This window comes from Notothenia rossii, assembly GCF_949606895.1.
Source record: "Notothenia rossii genome assembly, chromosome: 4".
Classification (NCBI taxonomy): Eukaryota; Metazoa; Chordata; class Actinopteri; order Perciformes; family Nototheniidae; genus Notothenia; species Notothenia rossii.
In genome coordinates this window covers 9,656,926-9,678,386 of record NC_136902.1, presented here as the reverse complement: position 1 = coordinate 9,678,386, position 21,461 = coordinate 9,656,926, and the positions used below count along the sequence as shown (strand labels likewise).

The 21,461-nt window shown below is 41.8% G+C and overlaps 1 protein-coding gene across 4 annotated transcripts in view; it reads right to left on the bottom strand.

The window, feature by feature from the left end:
• src (v-src avian sarcoma (Schmidt-Ruppin A-2) viral oncogene homolog) overlaps positions 1-21,013 on the bottom strand; it is a 33,574-nt gene extending 12,561 nt beyond the window's left edge. For all 4 annotated transcript variants that reach the window (XM_079675365.1, XM_079675367.1, XM_079675366.1 and 1 more), the window contains exons 1-2: positions 20,659-21,013; positions 21-273 (exon numbers count right to left, since the gene is read on the bottom strand). In XM_079675365.1, the coding sequence (XP_079531491.1) occupies positions 21-264 (244 nt within the window). In that variant the 5' untranslated portion in view covers positions 265-273; positions 20,659-21,013. The remainder of the gene's footprint in view (positions 1-20; positions 274-20,658) is intronic.
• Positions 21,014-21,461: the final 448 nt, after the last annotated feature.

Here is a 21,461-nt window from a genome sequence, read left to right as displayed (position 1 = left end):
AACCGAGCTGATGTCCTCACCTGCTAGTGTGATTCTGTTGGGAGAGGTGACAGCGTTATTGTCCACGCCTCCAAACAGGGTCAGCTCTGAGGTTTTGGTCATGGACGGATTTCCCCCCAGACCATCCATAGCAGTATTACGGTTGGGTGTGAGGGACTGTTGGTTGGAGTGGTGTCCGCCGGCCCCCCCTCCGGAGCTGAGGGTGCCCTCGAGGCTGCGGGTTCGATGGCCGACATCCTTGGGCTTACTCTTGGATCCCCCCATGGCCCAGGACTGCAGAGCATTCAAGGACAGAGAGGAAAAGTCAATGAGATTAAGTGTAATACAATAAAATTGCATTTCAAGGCACTTTTAAAGAGGAATACTATAATAAATGTGCATTGCTTCTTATATTATTTTCTCAGAATACATGCTCTGGAAAAATTCCTCTGACAGCAAATACGCCAGATGCAGAAACCAGAGACGTGGCTCTAAGCCCACTGAGACTCAGTATCATGTAGACCACATGAACCACAGCTTCCCAACGGATAGGGGAGCAGCTGCCACTCCTTGTTCAGCGCAGACATGACACACACTGCCACCAGCTGAACACACACACACACACACACACACACACACACACACACACACACACACACACACACACACACACACACACACACACACACACACACACACACACACACACACACACACACACACACACACACACACACACACACACACACACACACACACACACACACACACACACACACACACACACACACACACACACACACACACACACACACACACACACACACGTGTCAGAAACAGATGCATATACAGAGACATATATCAACACTTTATTCAAACTGATCATTTAAAGATGAGTCAGCTATTTTTTGTAAAGTTACCGCCCACCACACCCTTTTTACATCACTGCTACAATACTCATTGAGGGGTAACTAATGCTTTTCGTCTCTGATTTAGAGCTAAATATGAGCTGATTAACAGGAGATTAGTCATCAATAATTTAATTAACTTGCAAGGCTATGCTCAGGCAAAGTGTTGCTAGCAAGCCGACATGCTCACATGATAATTTTAAAGGGGCCATATTAGGCTTTTGTGGGTCTTCCCTTTCCTGTTGTATGTTATAGGTTTGTACTGCAGTCAGCATGTCGTTGTGTCCCTGAGACACTTCACCCCAAATTGCCCACAGTATTGATTATGTAAGTCGCTTTGGAGAAAAGCGTCTAACAAGTAACATGTAATGTAACACATTGTACGTGATAGGCTAAGGGGCGGGACATCTCTAAGTGGTTGACCAATCACAACAGAGCCGACCCGCTAACCAATTAGAGCAGACTGGGCTCTGGTTTCAGACAGAGGGTGAAAAGAGGTGCTGCAGCCCAGGCAGTATGAGAAAAATAAGAGCTTTTTGAACATTAAAGCATGTGAACATGTCACAGTAGAGAAACAACATACTGATATGAACCTGAACAGGCCCCCTTTAATGAATCACTATGTTCACCTGTTAGTTGATAACTGAAGTAACGTTGGCCTTGTGTGCTTGGGAAGTAGCTACAAATTGCCTAGAAGAAACGTAAATGCTCTGTTGCTTATGTGAACTGCAGGGTAATAATTATCTGTTGTTACATCACTTCAAGTGCATGACCCTGTTTGCTTTACTCTTAGCTCATGTGATCCATTGTTAATTTAAAATAATTGATCAGTGCAGCTTTGATGGTAAAAAAAAAAAATTAGTTGAAACTACTGTGCAGCCACAGATCAATGTGTGTTCTCTGGATCATCTCCCCTTATGTAACAGCACATTACTTGAAGATAGCTTTTATTTTATTTAGTTTCAAATAAATGTAATCAGTGAAAGCATCAGCGAGTTCTCGGCAAAGGACAACATTTGAGACGATCAAACAAGATCTAATAAAAACAGACCAAAGGTCAAGAGGGCAGTTTTGAATTGCATTTTGTTCCTCTTCATCACTGAAGCTTCGCCCGCCCACTCTGATGAAGTGGCTCTAATAACAGCTTAGTGTCGGGAAATCATTACACTAAGCCAAGGATAATTTAGAGACTCAAGCCTATGCTATCATGGTTGGATATAGCCACAGGGGTCAACTAGAAAATGCTAATTTACAAAAAAAAACATTTAGGTGGGGTGGCTTAAGAGTCCATTCTGATAAACAGAGGAGTGTGTGGGGAGTGTCAAGCTGCTCCGCCTTCTGCTCACATCCTCTGCATGACTGTTGCTATTTAGGAGGACATGTTGGATCGGACATTGGAGTCAGCATGTCCTCACTTTCATTCACAGGCTAATCCTAAACGAGCCACTACGCTACACAGGCTAGCAGGCACGCTCCCAGTCACAGTGATGCAGTGACATATGCTAGGCAAATGTGTGGCACAGAGAAGAGCACAGTTATCTAACCACGCTAGAGATATTACGGAAGCTGTCATGGTTTCTGTCATTTTGGAAGCTTCCTCATTGCCCCCCTTTTTTTCAGACAATCTGCTAGGAGATAAGACGCAGAGACAATGTAGGAGACATGGGCTTTCAGTCAGTTGTAGGATATTTATCGACACAGAGTATATGTGCACATTGGAGCGCATCCAGCAGTTTAAATAGATATTACAACAGACAGAGCGACGGATAGAGGACCGAAAGGACGAGAGGAGCGAGAAAGGGGAGGGGGATAAGGCTGCTCGATTTAGAAAATATAAATAATGCGATTATTTTGTCCGATATAGGAGGATGTGATCATTATGTCATTAACTTCATTGAAAAATATACTCAAATTATCATGGTGTGATTTTTTACAAGGATCTGGACCAAATTTTGTTATGTCTTTAGAACATGGTTGTAGGCTGGGGTATCTCTGCATTTCCACAATACTTTATAATAAAAAAAAGGTATTTTTAACACATATTTAGACTTTAACAAATATTTCCAACCTGCAATTTGAATTTTGCAACAGTCCATATTACAATTTCCATCACATTTTGATGAATCGTGCTGCCCTAGAGGGGCACATTGCACAGCGGTTCATTTTAGGTTGGCACCACAAATGGGCAAGTTGGGGGGGGGGGGGGGGGGAGAGGAAGTAAGTGGAAAGGGGGTCAATGAGGGCCGGACAGTCGATATCTCCCCCTGAGGTCATGTTTGCACAAAGGGGGTCGCATCCCAGTTAGTGTAACGTAGCGTGCAGGTTGGCACACACAGAGCGCAGACACAAAGATGACGGGTGTCTCAGGGAGCAGCTCTGTGTATGATGTGTGCTCAGACTGGTTGCATAGTTAATAAGCCATCGGAGCACGGGGGAGACGCTTTTTCCTCTCATCTCCAGTCATTCGCTGCGTAAAGGCTCTCCACCGTTTGACAGATGAAGCTTTCACTTAAGGGTTTGTCGCCTTAATGAGATAACTCAGACGGTGGTTAAATAACACATTTTGTGGACAGACCATAACTAAATAATGGTGACTGACTTGTGCAGGCATATGCGTGTTTGGAGGCAGCTGTATATATATATTTATTTTCCCTCCCAATACTCTGACCCAGACTGCGTACCCAGACTAAAACACTGCACAGCGACGACCAAGGAAACACCAAACGGTCTCTGGCTTTTCTTCACACTCAGTTTGCAACAAAGCCCTCTTTTGTCAGATCACAGCAGGCGGCATAAACAAGACACAGAAGTGGCCTGTGGCTTGCGGGCTGCCAGATTTGAGCGTCTTTTAGCTCCAACAGCCGGCAGGAAATATGGAAACACAGGAAGTCATGAAACCAGACAATGTCATGTTTTGCAGGAATCATGTTTGCGAGTGTCTCATCAGCAGCTAATATAACGAGAGCTTGATTCTGGCCTAATAGGGTTTAGGCACTGTAACAAGCACCCACTGTCTGTGGGGGGAGGCAGGGCTGCATGTGAAATCCCTCAAGCAAGAAGGGGGGTATGTGGCTGGCTGGGTGGGGGATTTACTTAATTATGCATAAGATCTGACAATGAATTCCAAATCCTTCAAGTCTCCTGGGCTTTTGGTAAAAGGGAATAGTCTTTTAATATTGCTTCCGGGGTTGTTTTCCCCCCTACACATCCCTGTTTTGCTTGCTTTTCATTCGGTATGAAAGGGAAACAATTACAACCCATGAATAGTAGCCTCTCATTGAAATAAAAGAAAAGAGGTGGTGTCATTCATCAAAAAAGAGGCTGGTGGAGTGTTTGCCAAGGCAGGATCATGACACTGGTCCGTTTTTCACTAACAACACCGGCTTTCTAGGGGTACTGTGCACTGACTAGTTTAAAAAAGATCTTGGCATGGTTGCAGGAAGGATGAAATAGGCTTCAAATTTGAACAATCTTGCTTCAGATGTTTGGATGCACTCTTTTTTGACTTTCTTTTTTTTACAGACAACAAAAAACATAACAGGAGGAATAACATAACTTGCATAACTTCACCTGCTGTACATCAGATATAATCATTCCTTTTCTCATGAAACAACACATACAGATTCTGTCCTTCCCTTCACATCAACAAAATGACACCACGATACCTGTACTGGTATGTTAGTATCATTACATTCCAGAGGAAACAAGTACAAGTGCATTGAATCAAAGTAAGTACGAAATAAAATAAAATAAATAAGTGGTGCTTGAGTCAGGTGTTGTCTGTTTTAATGGCGACCATGTTTTATGAAACGTATCTGTTTTCAGCTGTAACCTTGTTGTGATTCTTTCCTTAAAATAAACATTCTTGTTTTTTACTCAATGTACTATGCTAGGGGAGTGTCGCTTCAGCCAAGAAACCGTTATCATTGGTTCTAATATTAAAAGTTGAATTCTTACTCAGAAAACCACATTTCTGTCTGTCATCACCGGGCAGTAGTTTGGAATGCATTCTTATCAGAGACTTCCCACTTTGAAGCTGAAGCAAAACTCATACTGAGAGAAACTCAGCTATGTGAAGTGGCATGTCAGGACCTGAATGCTGCAATGACAGCTACAGTAGACCCTTCACTTGTCCCTCCTTGCTATGGGCCTGTGATATAACACATGGAGAGTTCTGAGAGTCTACCTTCACTTAAAGACCCGCCACCTGATGCCTAAGGCAGAAAGGGGAAAAGTCACATTCAGGCATATTATGCAACACTACAATTACAACATCGGACACTTGTCTTCACACTTTGTAGGAATGACAAGAGCTACTTCATAAAGACGGGACTTTCTTGAGTTCACATTGAATCACTGAAGGCAAGAAATATGAGATGAGCTACAATTCCAAGAAAGAGAAATACAGAAGAAAGTGCAGCTGTAGTTTAAATTTTTTTTTTTTTTTGACATGGTCTACTTTTTATCTTTATGCATTATTAAATCATTTGAATAAAAAGAAGAATTTCCAAGGTGAGTCTCAAGATACTGTGACTAGTTTGAACATAATTATCAGATTAGGTCGTCAGAAGTAAACGTTTAAACTAAACGCTTTCCTCACCCTTCCTGAAACATTAGTGGGTGTGACCCCTCAAGAGCAGCCGTGAACCTGCTGTGCGTCAAAGGAAGTGTATCATTCATAATTAAATGCGCATTTCAGGTTAAGTTGTAGCCTTTTAGTAGATAACGCCAGTTTTTATATCTGACTTGTTTTAAGATGACAGCAATAAAGACTTTGTATTTTATTGTTTTGCACAATTTAAAAATACACTCAGAAAAATAATGTTAAAAATATAAATTTTATTAAAAAAAACATCAAAACGAAAGGAAAATGTGAAAAGGTGGTCAAAAGATTTTTCAGGCATTTTTCCAAACAATCCTCAGAGGTACAGCATTTTTTTTTTGTTTCAAAAGCTATCCAGATTTGAGTTCCCCAAAAACGGATGGAAAATGTAGCTGTACTTACATTTTAATATCCATGATTAGATCAACTATAATAGAAGGGGCCATATTAGGCTTTTGTGGGTCCCATAGATTTAAGTATGAGTTATAGATGGCTAAGTGGCCGATTCTTTTAGAGATCTGATGCTGACACGCTCCTAACGTGGTTTGCGTCTGTTTATAACTCTGTTACTTCAGCAGAAGATGGTGAGATCATCCCAGTCTCTGAGTCGACCCGAGCTAGACCACTTATTAAGCAGAAGTACATTTGACATCAGAAAAGCGAGATGAGGTCATCCTGAATGAGGCCATTGTGCAGGACGTGTCCCACACAGTCTTCACACAAGGAGCCACAGGCCCCAGAGGTATAGGATTATTGTGTATATATCTCAAAGCTTTATCCTATCAATCCAATTTTCATGACTTCTAACAACGCGTTCCTTCACTCATGTTTTTTGGTTTCAATTGTATTAACTGCTGTTTTAATTGTAATGCATTGAAGTCCTAAGGATGCCCGTTAGAAGCAACCTGCCTATGCAGTTCTAACAGCTATAATAATATAGATACATTTATACTATGGGTCCTAATTTAAAGTATCACACACTCTCAGGGTCAGACACTTCTATCAGTTATTTTAAAGGATACAGTCACAGATTTCCTGTCTGTTTTAATGTTACACAATATGCTAATTTACTTAAACGTCCCTAGAATAACAATAATAACAATCTTGGTTTTATCTTCAGATGACATTACTTTCATAATAACATTTTGAGAAGAAATAAGTTGACATTTGTCATCAGGTTTCTTTCTTGGATTATTCTTGTGGGTAGGTAGTTAAGCGAGCTGAGTGAAGAAAGGCAGAATATCATCCTGTTTTAAATGAATTTGCATAAGCCCTCAAACGTTAAAAATGGTGCGTGTGTGTGTGTGTGTTTGCCCTGTTCACATTTTCTTGAGAGTATGAACATGGATGGTATTTACTTAAAACAAAATCACACACAAAGAAACAACCCCAACCAAATGGTTTTATTTCAATGAAAAGTAAAAAAACGAAAATAAATCCAATCTTCTTGTTTTTATTTTACAATGTTTACAATGCAATTACTGGCTGCTTTGCATAACTTAATGTTGTTAAAACAGTGTTATCTGGCTGCCAATATATCACATTTAAAATGTACCACTTCATTTTTATAACACTACAATTGATCTATTCTACCGTTTAATACACATGTGCTTGCCTCTTTATTTATTGCAGCTGTATTATTCTCTTTAACTCTACTGTCCCCTTCACCGTAACAATGTCCCTCAGTGGGAGGAATAAAGCCTTTCTGATTCTTCGATGGAGTGAGAAAGAACAAACGATGAAATCTCAGGACGTGCATGCTGGTCTATAGGGACTGTACATGTGTCTCTGTGAGCGACTGATCCTGATGTCGGCCTGGTTGATGTATTCCTTCATCTAAATGCTCTCTATGTAATTATTACAGCAGGGGGGTGGGGAGAATAGGGAGGCTTTGGCTTCCTGCGTCACCAGCCCCCAATCGAAGCGTAATCCAGCACTGCTTGTTCTGACCAGATTATCAACATCTATGCCCTAATCGTACTCGCCAAACGCTCTGATGACACTCCATCTGGGGCCCTGAACACAACACGAGACGGGACAGACCGGCCAAACAAGTGCTGCCGTTAGGCCTCAAAGCAAGCGCTTCTCTGAGCCTGTCTCAACAAATCCTGGAGCTCTGGGAACAATTCCACCCACAACAGTTTACGAGACAGTTTGATAAAGTAACCACAACAGGTGGGCTGGTTCATGGTTGCGCACAAACATCGGTTGTAGTCGAACGTCATCTTGTTTCTCTTCTGCTTCAACATACACCAATAGAGGAAATGGCTGCTTGGTTGTGTTTGTTCATCAGTGATCACAGGTTTCAGCAAATGACTAGTATCCAGCCAGTCTTTCCATTAACTCACACCCCCTCTATTTTTTGTGTGAAGCTAATACAGTAACACCTCATCTGGTTGGGGTTATGGATAGGAAATGGACCTGCAGGATTCTTGCTTTTGAGTTAGTTTCTTCATGGTTGAATGCGCTTATTGTAAGTCGCTTTGGATAAAGGCCTCAGCTAAATGAAATGTCACAAAAACTCGTGGCATTTAAGCTTCTTTTCCATCGTGAGTACACACTGGATCAGACTGAGAAGCTCTCAGAGAAGCTCCTACGTGTTTGGAGGTCCGAAGGTAAACAAACGCCCCCGATGGCAGGACTTTGCTGAGTCCTACAGTAGATAGAGTGTGTGTGTACCGATCCCCCCCCCCCCCCCCCATGCTCCTGTCACGGGCAGACACAGGGATGGGGAGGTGGTGAAGTCAATATTTACCACTCAACACGCACACACACACAAATATACACACAGCCTGTTGCCATGGAGGCGATTCCAAGCATTCCACAAACCAACACACTGCACAGATGTAGGACACACACACTGCACAGATGTAGGACACACACACACACACACACACACACACACACACACACACACACACACACACACACACACACACACACACACACACACACACACACACACACACACACACACACACACACACACACACACACACACACACACACACACACACACACACACACACACACACACACACACACACACACACACACACACACACACACACACACACACACACACACACACACACACACACACACACACACACACACACACTTTCTGGGCCAGAACGCTGCATGCCTTTCTGATGAAGACAACGGCAAGATTAGCGGCGGCTTTCTGAATTATGCGGAATGTCTGTCACTTAGTGAAAGCATTTGGGAAAGTGACAGAGAAAGAGAGAAGGTGAGACACCCTTAAGGAATTCTTTCCATTGTGATATTTCCGGGGTATACTGCAAGATGATTCCCATAAAAACATCTTGTTTACCCATTTCTACAGCCTCTCTGCAGTGCATCGCTTCTATAATAGGATCAGAGGCAGTGAGCCCTTATCCCTTTCCCTGCGAGCCTGTGCATTTCACACCAATGATATTTCTGCTAAAAAGCGGCCTACAGTGTGTTGAGTTAACCTTTTGTTTGCACACGCCACAGCTAACCCGACCTTCGAATTCATATGACATCTCTCCGGGCCGGTGGAGCTGAGCAGCTGGCCGCTCTATCTTAAACCCTGTGCTTACAGAGGAATTTTTTTGTACACTTCCAAACAACAAACACCGCTGGCACCAACTGTAGGTTCATGGATTTACTGTTATCCCCTGTTCCTAATCTGAGTATGACATACACCAAATTATTTTGGGATTGAGGCTCAGTAAGAAAATATCTGGGCCATTTTAGAGCAGGTGATGTCTGTGTGTCTGCAATGAAGGGAGAGACCTAAAGAAACTGTTGAAAGAATATTTTAAGCATTTTGGGAATTATGGACATTTGTTTGATCCTGCGTTTTTGTCTTTATGCTAAATGCTAGCTACTAGCTTAGCTTTGCATAAGGACTGGAAATGGCGGGAAACGGCTAGCCTGCCTCTGTTTGAAAGGAAACTAAATATGTGTTAGAGTGCTTCTAAAATCTTTTAAATATTGTCCATTTATGTAAAAACAAAAATGGTGTGCTTGACGAGGGGTTATGTGCTGCACCATTGCTTTTCAGGGAGCAGTGACTTTTACCAACTTTCACTTTTTGTACGAATTAAACAAATGGCAATTGTAAAAAACTAATACATTTCACTGACATACAGAACAAATAGGAGGTGTTAGTAGATGGATTTTGTTATTTTCAAACAGAGCCAGGCTAGCTGTTTCCCTCTGTTTCCAGTCTTTATGCAAATCTAAGCTAACAAGCTGTAGCATGTATGAATTAATGGTCATATACAAGTAGGATTGATGTTCCCTTTGAACTCTTAACATGAGCGAATGAGCATTTCTCCAAAGGCTTCTTCATCAGAACAGGAAGAGATTCTACTAAGAACTTTTTACCCCGATTATAATTAATCTCCGGTAATCTCTTCCTTCTTTCCATCTTCCGTCTTCTCCTTCCGCTCATCTGGAAACAACCCCACCTACTCCATCCCCAACATTATGTCAAATCCCACACAGCATCGCTTGAGCCCAACACATCCTGGTTTCCAAGGCAGCACTGTGATTAAATATGGAGAAGCCGTGTCATTGTTTGACAAATCTAGACATGTCTACAAAATATTCCACGCCTTAGTGATGGAAAAAGAGATGCTCAGACACGTGACACCAATCTGGACATAAAGTTCAGAGGAAGAGTCTGGTTGTACTTGGGAGTGTGTGAGTTTACACACTGTGTCTGTGTCCTCACCCCACAATTATCTGTGATGCAACAACATGATGAAAGTGAATTTCCCCCCGCGTTAAAACCTCACTTCTGAGATTCTTGAAATTCCTGTCACTGTGTTATCTTTGAATGATGCTTTCCTGACTCAAACCTAGGGTCTACTTTCTTGCACAAAAAGAAGTCCCCTGATTTAGCTCAGAACTTGGACTACCCTTCCTAGACTGGGTGTGACAGGGCATGGCTTATAGGAGACAGACGGAGAACATTACTGTAATTTCCTCCGCTTAGCTCACCAGGTTTGTTGCTAATCAGCGACCACATTCCAGCACATTAACCAACAGTTACCGTTGCACAATGAAACAGTTTATTAGGAGGCGAAAAAGCAAACGGATCATAAACTAATCTCATGTTAAACACAAATGACCTGTTCTTTTATTGCCCACGGTCTCTCAGCTGTTCCCTTATCACTAGTGATGAACACAGACACGCACACAGCAGCTATAATCACTACTCGTGAACAACGATGAGATCTGAGGCATCTGTGGCATGCGGCCGTGACTGCCGTGACTGCCGTGCAGCGACCCGCGGGGTTCACTGCATTGTGTTTCTACAGTGAGAATATGTGTATTGTTCCTCTGTGGCGCACGAAATACCCAGAATAGACAGAATACTTTACTACTGTATTGAAGAAATGGGCATTATCGAGGTCGGGTTGCTTTGAGTTACAACTGTAATGTATATACTATCGTATGTATGTCTCTGCTACTGTATGTCTATAGTTATGTTGCTTTATGTATTGGTCTTTTATAGAACACTAACTTATCAAGAATTTGTTTTATTGTGTATTCTTTCTACTGTAAATATGTGTACATATTTGCCTTTTTTATATATCCTTTTTTCCACCTTTTAAATATTTGAATGCCTGAACAAATTGCTGCTGTAACAAAATAATTTTCAAATTTGGGATTGAAATACTACTTTTAATACGAGTGTTTTCATATGTCTCTAGTTATTGTGATTGTTATCTTGATTTTAATTATCGTTTTATTATTTTACTCCTATTGTGTTATTTTATATGTTTTCCCTGTGCAGCACTTTGGTCAACTGAGGTTGTTTTAAATGTGCTATATAAATAAATAAAGATTGAGATTGACTCAGACGTCATTTTTCTTTCTTTTCTCTCTGCACTTCTGCTATAATCTAAATATGGTCATCATTAAGTGAACTGATGTGCTGCGGTCATGTGTTCAAACAAGAAGCAGGGAAGAGGAAGAGGGAGTGAGATGGAGGGGAAGAAAAAGATAATCCTCAAGAGCTTTCGTTACCCTTCCTCCTCTCCAAGACGTCCTCCCATACACTCCCTCACCCCCCTCAGTTGCACTATTTCCCCTTCATTTCTCCAATCCTTTCAGGAGATTTCCATAAAGCAAAACAGGTAAAAAATAAACGGATTTCAGTTCCTCTGATGTGTCATGCATATGTCACATGAGGATTTTCTCACTTCCCAAATACGAGTGAACTCCCTAAGAAACATTCAGAAACAAGGGGAAGTCTTAAGCTGGGAGTGTCACATGACAAAATATTAAAGATGCAGCCTCAGATGTTCTGCGGTATCATATGGGCTTATAATTTTTTAAGCTTTGGATGTGTCGCCCACTGTGAACTCAAGCTCTGCGATAGAGAACCCTTAAATTCACCCCAGCTCATCACATTTCAAAGAGGCAGCATTTGATCTGCTGGAGTCCACAGAGACTGCCTCGTGCTTCAGTAACCTGGGGCTTTCACCGTTTAACTTCTCATCTGCACAGCTAGAAATCCCTGCAGCAGAAATGTAAGGCCCAACTCAAGAGGAATATTCACCGTATATATATATATAACACATAGAAGAGCAGTTGTGCTAATGAAATGTATATACTGCTGCTGGATGTCTTAACCAATAATTATATGTCAATATTATATATTCGTTGGTTTGTATTTTGTATTATTTTAAATTACTAAAGCTTTCAGAAAAATGTAGTGCAGTATTGGCTTCTAAACTTTAGTGGAGTATAACGATAAAATGGCTTAAATTGGAAAAACTTAGCTAAAGTACAAGTACCTAGATGTACTTGAGTAAATGCACTCGGATGAGTTTGCGGGTACAGCTTGCAGTCCAATTAGCTTACAGCAGGGGCTTCAAACTCAAATACACAGTGGGCCAAAATCAAAAAATGGGTACTAGTCGAGGGCCGGACTGGTTAAATGTTTATTGCAAAACGTATTCAAATGAACTTATTGAACATATTAAACCTGGAACTAACAAAGCTTAAAATTATTGCCTATAAAAACAACATTAAACATTAAATAATCAGTTGCATTCATTTCTTATGGCTCTATCTGCAGCTTTTCCAGAGTCATTTCTTATGATTACATTTTCCCACAGGCCAACAGCAGCTTCAAAAAAACTATTTCCCTCTAAGAAAAACCAAACATGCCCTGTTGTCGTGAGAAACAAAGTGCAGAAGGAGACATCCATGTAAACTCAGTGTGCTGCTCTGTGATGCTAGTTCAAGCAGATACTTGGCATCTCATCTTGGGTGCAAGTTCATCAATGTTTGGGGTCAGGCTCTGAGCTGAGGAGTGAAGGTGTGCGTGCAATATACCGACGGGCCAGATCTAATAGTAATTAAAAATTATCCTACGGGCCGAAATTAAACCAACCAAGGGCCTGATTTGGCCCCCGGGCCTTTAGTTTGACACATGTGGCTTACAGTATATTACATTTAATGTTTTGGATTGTTGCAATAATAATAATAATAATAATCATGCATTTTTTACAAAACAATCATATTTGTCCACTCACATGTTGATAAGAGTATTGAAAATTTGAAAAATATCTTATATAGGTCTTTGTTCATGTAAATAGCCTGTCAAGTTTCTCTCCCTAACACCCTGCCTGAAAAGCCTCTATTTGACTGCTTTGTTTACTTCCCTAACATAATGAAATCACTATGTAACACTCACGCTCGCGCTCAAACACATTGAACATGATTGGCTAAGGAGCGGGACATCTCTAAGTGGTTGACCAATCACAACAGAGCCGGCCAGCTAAACAATCAGAGCAGACTGGGCTCTGGTTTCAGACAGAGGGTGAAAAGAGGTGCTGCAGCACAGACAGTATGAGAACAATAAAGAGCTTTTTGAACAAAACCCTGAATAAAGCAGAACCATGAAAACATGATCAAATAGTAGAAAGTTAGCCAGGTGTGAATTGTGACATCCCCCAGTTTGAGCTCAGTCATGGTTGAGGAATGCAGAGTTGAGCAAAAAAGGCGAGTTGCAACTCCTCTCCTGCTCTCTCAGCCCTGAGCAGGAATGTACGGGAGCAGGTAGAAACACCGTCAGATGCCTGGCTGCCACCCACCCCCCCTCCCAACACATTCCCCCAACCGTCTGTCAGGGGAAGCAGCCACGTTTAAGAAAAGGAATGTGAGTCAAGGTCGCTCAACACTGTGGTTGTTCCTTGTTTTGACCAGATTGTGCTTATTGTCAACACAAAACCGAATACATGCTGAGGGTGTCACACTGATCATCAGCTGAGTCTGGCATTTCTGTTTGTTATTTAAAAGAATATTCCTAAACAATGACAGGATTCACTGACAAACACATTATTCAAGTGTGGCAGAATAAAAGGAATCCAAATCATACAAATAGCAGGGGGACAGCTCTATCTCTGTGCAGATGCAGAATTATAAACAAAGCATGCTGTATCAACATTTGTATAGCTGCTTTGACTGAATTCAAACTGAAAACAAGACACAAAGGATCCCTGCTTCCTTTGCAGATAGACAAATAAGAGAAGCAGCAGAAAGAACATCTGACGGTTCGGCATTAAAATGTAAAATGTGCCCATGTCACGCTTCACCTTCAAAACATAACTGCTCCCAGTGATGACATTTCCATAACAGATTGGAGAGACCTCCCCCCCCCCCCACAAATGAAATGATTTCCTCCATCTCTTTGAAACCACCTCTTTGTTCAGAAGGCACTGATTTCAATATTCAAATGTAACTCAGAGGGGCGGCCGGTGAAGCTGCGAGGCAATCAGAGGAGAGTTGGTGGAGCTTTTATAAAAAACAGAAGGGAGGGTTTGATAAACTCCTGCTAAGAAAGAGGAAGACGGTCCTGTACTGTATCTGATCCAGACTCACATTATAGGTCAAACTGATCCTGGACCTGTCACATGTAATAGAGCTGAATAACAATATACAAGAAGGTACGGCAAAGAGATGATGCTGGAAAATCGTGACATTGTATTACAGCTTTCTTTGACTTTACGTGTCAAAATGAAAAATGTTGGTGTTTGCAAATCGTCTCTTGAATGAAAGCTCAATATTAAAGTGGGTGGAGAGTAAACATATCTATTACTTTGCTCAGAAAAAGGTTAGGAGCTGCTAATTTTGAAAGTGAGAAATGACAGCGCTTGGCAAAGCAATCACTAAGTCTAGCTACCTCCCACTGATGTGATATGTGAGAGTAAAACATTCCTTAATAATGATACAGGATGACGAATCTCAGTTCCTTACACGCATGATGATTCTTTTATTAAAGAGTGTTCTACAAAAAAATTGTCAGACTCACATGAGAGGTGAGAGCAGAGTTCAGAAGAAGGGTAACCAGATCCTTAACCGGTCCAAAATATAAAATACTAAAATCACAATACAGTTCTCTTTGACTTCCGTTTAATAAAAGCTATACAATTAAGAGTGGGTGGAGAGTGAACTATTTTTGAAACACCAATGGCTTTGCTCAAAAACAGGCTATGAGCTGCAAGGCTAAATATAAAAGTGAGAAATCACAGCACTTTGCAAAGTAATCACCAAGTTATTGGTATTGTTTAGCTACCACCCACAGATACATTTGAGTCATTTTTGGATATGTGAGAGAGTAAAACAATACTTTTTGGACTCATGATGCAGGATCATGAGTCTCAATTACTTACATGAACAAAGATTTTAAATTCTACCAATCATTTCCAAAGCTCCTAAAATAGTGACGGATTGTTCTCAAACCAACATTTTAAACCCTAAGACATTTTTTATCACATGAAGACAGTCACTAGGTATAATTTTGCATTATCGCAGTGGTTCCCAAAGTGTTGGGGGGCGCAGAGGCATGACAGGGACCAGGGCGAAAAATTGTTATTATAAAAAACAAAACAAAAAAAACATAATTTCAAATATTATTGATTTGAAAATAATATGACACAGTACTATTACGTCTGGCTCTCTGTGTTTCATTAAAGCTCTGTGTGTGTGGAACGAGCCATTTTGTGTGGGTCTCAAACGTTTTGGTCACCATTAATTTAACAATTATTTCCGAGGCACACGTTTATATGATCATTATAGTTATAAAAAATAAGAGAATAAATGAAAAACAGGTATGAAATACTATATGACATTAAAAAAAGAATAAAGTTTAAAAGGATGATTTGTAAAATATCCATAAAGAAAAAGTAAATATGTTCTGTTTCATAGGTGTTGAGATGTATCCATAGATCTCTTCATTTTGCTCTCAAAGTGCACCAGATTGATGCTTTTAACTTCAATATTTAAAAATAAATCTTCCTGGGGGAGCTTGCCCCCGGACCCCCCTATTTGAGGTCCACACACCACCTATAAAAATAACACGTTACCCCTGCTTACACCTATATGCCTCGAGCCTTCATTGTAACTGACACACTGTGTATTTGTGTGGGGATTGTTGCAGTAGAACATTCCACTGTAGCGCCCGGTACATTAATGGGAAACCCTAAATGTTTGAGCACCCTCTATGAAACGTCAAGCTACCCCACAGCACCCCAAAATAAATATCTGGCCCCGCCACTGAGCCTGACTATTTGTGTTGGGGGGGCCCCGACTTATTTTTTTCTCCAAAGGGGGGGGCCTGACAGGAAAAGTTTGAGAACCATTGGATTATCGCATGAAAAAGAAGCCAGTTATGTCAAATGTTAAAGCATTCAAACAAATAATCATTTCAGCTCTATTCTGTTATTTGTGTAGTAATGCAGGCTCTGATTCAGCTTTACAAACTGAAACCATATTGTGGAGCTGCATCCCTGAATGAGTGTTTGTAAAAGGAAATTCCACACAAATACGTTCCTGTTATCTGGTTTCAGTCAGATTATATAAAATCAGGGCAGAGGTTGGGATGGACAGGGCCGATCAGTGCGTACACGCTCTGAATAAAAGAACTTGCATGTTAAAATATACTGCAGTGATTCTCAGAGGATGGGGAGTTTTTAGAGGGTGGGGTGGGGGGGGGGGGGGAGCTGCATGTGCTCTTCCCAGCATCTCATCATCCTGACCAGCCCCGCACAGCTGCGCCTACACAAAGCCACACATAGAGGCATCTTTCTAAATGCCAAAGACGCTTTTCCTGTCACAAGAAATGTGCACGGAGCGACGGGAATGAGGGTGTGAGAGCGATCGCTTTTCCACAGAGGCAACAGTGGGTGGATTGAGTGGAGATGCGTGGCCTGTGTCACCCTGGACCGTTCCCAGAGCCGAGAGGCAGGAAGTGGCGAGGGATCCTGGGAGGATACAAGCCCTGCTCTGTCTGTCTGCATCAAACTACCATCAGATACTTCATTCAAACGGCCAGCGAGCACAGGCCCCTCGGAGCGATGTTTCAGAGCGCTTCAGTTCTGTGTCCTTATCATTCAACTGCCTTTACTGCATGCAACGGACCGCCTTTGGGGCTTTAAAGAGGCCCCATTATGCTTTTGGTGTTTGCGATTTCCTGTAGTGTGTTATATAGGATTTTGTGGGTGTGAATGGTTTAAATAAAGTTCATGCCAAGAGAATTTCTCTGCCACACACACCCCTTTAAGTGTGAAAGTTGAAAACATCTACTTGCTGTGGTCTCTCCTTCAGGAAGTTATATAACACGGAAAGGGCTGTAAAGCTGAATAAGCATGGAAGTTCAAGCTTAAGGTTAATGGCTGAGGAAGTGTACAATGTAAAGAACACATGACTGAAAGGAAAGTAGGCCACTGACACATAAACAGAGAGATAAGGCCTAACAGGTTGGGAGAGATGTGTGAGAACAGGTGGCACTATCATTCCCATACTCCACTGTACGCCCTTGGAAGAGGCTGGGCACTAATTAGCACCAAATCTGGGCCAGAGCAACAGAAGTTTAGTATCTGCCACATGAAAAATTCAAAGGCTTTTGCCAGCAGGAAGCATCACAAATCTCGTGCCCCCCTTTCGTTCGTACAATCCCCTTGCTCGCTCTCTCTCTCCCCTCGGAGTGGATCACACATCTCGTTGGTAAACTGAAGAGCGGTTGATTCTGGCATTGTTGTGTTTTGTTTGTCAAGTACTCCAAAGCCAAAGGGGAATAATGTGTTGTTTCAACAAAGAAGAGGCAAAGTGCTACTACTAGAGCCCTGACTTGTTCATTTTCTGTCCTGCAGTTTCTTTCATTTTGTTATCCTCTAACCAATAAGCTAGTTTTTCTTTATTGTATCACTAAAAAATACAATATGTCCTCATTTCCAATGAATCCTCATCCGATCTAAAGGAAAGTGGGCCACTCACTAGATCAAATGATGAAATCAGCAAACCGCCAGCTACAGCAGAGTCTGTTTAATGCCGCTGCTCCGTTCACTTCAGTGCAGAGGAAAACACACACATCACTTTTAAAGCACTTTGGCTGGGATGCTTGAAAAACTCTTCATAGACTCAACTTAAACGGTTCCTTTCCATCTTTCTGAATAGGTGCACAAAGGCAATTTTTCCAAGTGGAAGCGACTTGTCTTGAAGCCGCCGATCCTCCGGGGCCGGATAGCTGCGGAAACAAGAAGTTCATTGATGCCAGGCCCAGTGTATCACCCTGACTGACAGACCACTCCAGTATAAGGGGGAACAAAGGAAGCCAGTCCACAGACGCGTTGCCAATTAGCAGGAATTTCGGCCTCAAGAGCCACTTTCCACCAATCGCATTGGAGCTGACATAAACATCTACGGCTTTCACTGGAGAGCATTCATGGGATTCCAAGGAGCTTTAGGTCCCCTCAGCGGAGCCTGAAAGCTGGCCGTTAGAAAGCAACATCTCGTACCACTTTGTGAAACACATCTCACTCACAGATTGCACTTGTCCAGAATGCATGCTTAAAAATGTCATCTTGGCTTGTTAGAAAAGCCCATCACGACCCATGTGTGCCTTAGTGACCATGTTAGAGGTGTGAATTTAGCAGGGAAAGCGCTCAAAAACAAACAGAAAGCAAAAGCCAAGTGTACCCTTGGGTGTTTTTACGCAACAGGGCTTCATCCGCAGAATCAGTTTGCATGTCATTGGCCTGATACACACTTTAACGATATTGAATCCATCTGGGGATATAATGTGTGTTTGCCTGCCTGCTGCCAAGCATCATAATTCCTCCAACAAAAAACTAAAAGAATACAAACAGGGGAAATCTGTGGAGGATTATTCTAATGCACTACTGCTAATAAATGCAATAGCGATTTTATTTTCATTAACTTATGTATATTGGTGCCTCCGGAATATGTTTCTTGTGATATGCTTCTGATTCAGAAAGGATTACAGAGAGCACAAACAAGCTGGAGTCCTCAGCAGGTTTATACACAATATTATAAAGCCGTGACAACACATGGCACTAGTGGCACAGCAGGTTCAAGTGTGTGCCAAGAGCACAAAGCTGTGTTACATGTCCACTGCTCAGTGTTGGAGAAAGTAATCAGGTCCTTTACTCTAGGGGTTAGTAGTAAAAAAATAAATAAGTACAAATTGCAAAATGTACTAAATCTGTTCTAAATAAATGAATTAAAACCTAAATGCGTACAAATGCCAATCCTTTTTCTTTCAATCTCAAGAGCTGGCTAATTTCATTCATAACGAAACATCGTCTTTTTTAAACTCTCGTTTTTTTTTTTATTTAAAAAATCTGAATTATTAATGTAACCAAAGATGTAACGGGGCCCTTCCATGCTTTTAGGGGTTTTCCCTTTCCTGTGGTGTGGTATACAGGTCAATGGTCTGTAAAGGCTAAAATCCCAAAGTTCCCCCCTGCCTGAAACGCCTCCACTCCTTTGTTTATTCCGTATCTAGGCGCTTCTATTGGCTAGCGCTCCAACACATTTTCCATGATAGGATTAGGGGCGGGACAGTGGTTGACTAATCACAACAGAGACACCAGCTAACCAATCAGAGCAGACTGGGCTCTGGTTTCAGACAGAGGGTGATAAGAAGTGCTGCATCACAGGCAGTATGAGAACAATAAAGAGCTTTTTGAACATTAAAGCATGGAGACATGTCCCAGTAGAGACTCTACTTACTGATATGAAACCTGAAGAGCAGAGATAAGTTTAAGTTAAATGTAGTAGAGTAAAACGTTTTCCATTTGAGTTGTAGGGGAAGAAGCATAGAGTGGCATAAAAAGGAAGTAGCTCAAATACTTGATTCAATGTACTCAGGTCTCATTTCACCAGTGCACTGTTCAAAAAGAGCGAAGTCTTGAACAAACGTCGGACCGTAACTCTAGTTAAAACCAGGGTCAGGTTATCCCATGAGCTGGACTGATGTGTACAGTATACACGGGGTCATGTCACAGACACAGACCATTTGGAAATACGTTATCGATATACATGTTCAAGGACATCAATTACAGACTGTGGGTTCAATGCAAACCTTCTATTATTAGTCTCCACCACATTAGAGTCAATATTTGGGCCTTTGCGTCATGTTGAGTGGGAGAGACTAATCCCAAGCATACGACAGCCATTTCTTAAGTGTGTGGGATCCTGAGGAAAGAAAATATGTGGCATTCTGAGTGACCTAGCCACTAGCAAATGATTTAAAGCAAGTCTGGTTCAAAAAGATACACAATATGTGTTATTCATATAACTCACACATAACACAGCAGGTAGCCCGTAAAACTCTGCAGCTGCCAGCTTTCAGATTGTCTCGTGAAGGCTTCCACACAGGGAGCCATTTCTCTTAAAAACTGAGGATTATGAAAGGGGAAAGAGTGCTGTGTGATTAAGCTCTTAATGGTCCCAAAAGTGCTGCAGAACAGAGGCAGTATGTGGCCTAAATCAAAGGCTGCAGCTTGTGTTAAAAAAAACACACACAAAATCTCTGATGAGTCACTCTTACTCTCAGACACTATAGTTGCTGGTTTAAGTGATTTATGTGAATCACAAAGTGGGAAAATGACAGTGTGTGATCATTACTAGCAAAACAACATATTGGAATATCACAGTGCAAGATTTTGGTGATCATTTAGGTCATAGATAAGACATTTTAGTCTAAAAAGGAGGGTAAAGTGATGACTATTTCCAAACAACATTGCAGTCCTGTTGAGATCAAACCCTTCAATCATTTTTGAAGGAGACCCTGTCTGTCCTTCCTGTCATTGCTGAAGTCACCCGCACTAAAATAACAAGTTTACAGCTACTCACCCTGAACCGCAGGATACTGGAGATCTGGCGTCGTCGCTCTTCTCCCCGATCACACTTGCAGATTTCGTATCAAACCATTAATGATCTGATAAGAGAAAACCCAAAATCTCAAAGAACCCAACAAAAAAAATCAGAGGTCTTGTATCTGGAGCAGCAGCAGTGACAGTCGGTGCCAAAAACGAGCGACAGGAATCCCATTCAAGTGGAGGGGCGGCCCGGGGAGGTCATGACGGGGAGAGGCTCCTCTGCTGGGAAAACATCTTCCATTCACATATAGATCAGAAAAACACCCGAGTGCATGTGTAAAGCTGGCTTTCCCCCCCGACTGTCGGCCTGTGTGCAGGAAGCAACGCCAAATCAGGACCAAAACACTGGGAGGTGATTTTAGAGGCAGAAGGGGGCGGGGCTTCTGCGGATTGCCAGGCTCTGATTGGCCAGATGGTTGTACGCACTGTGGAGTACTGGATTTGGGAGAATGGTGTTACATGGAAGTCCCCCGCTCACCTGAGGCTGCAGGTTGAAACCTGGCTCAGTTTGGTGGAGGGGTTTTTATTATAGGCTGTGATTTTGAAAATGTATGGAGTCAGCTTCACATAATATATATGTTTTGAGCTATAAGGAAAAGCTCTTTCTTGTGTCAAAGTGCTGAATATAAATGTGAGACATGTATTGAGTGCAGCCATAATGAAGGATAGTTAAGATTGGTTGAAATTAGGCGCGAAGCAGTACACATATAGCACCTTTTCTATCATTGTGTGGTGAAAAAAATATTGTATTGTAAGCCTCCTTGCATTTTTCTGACA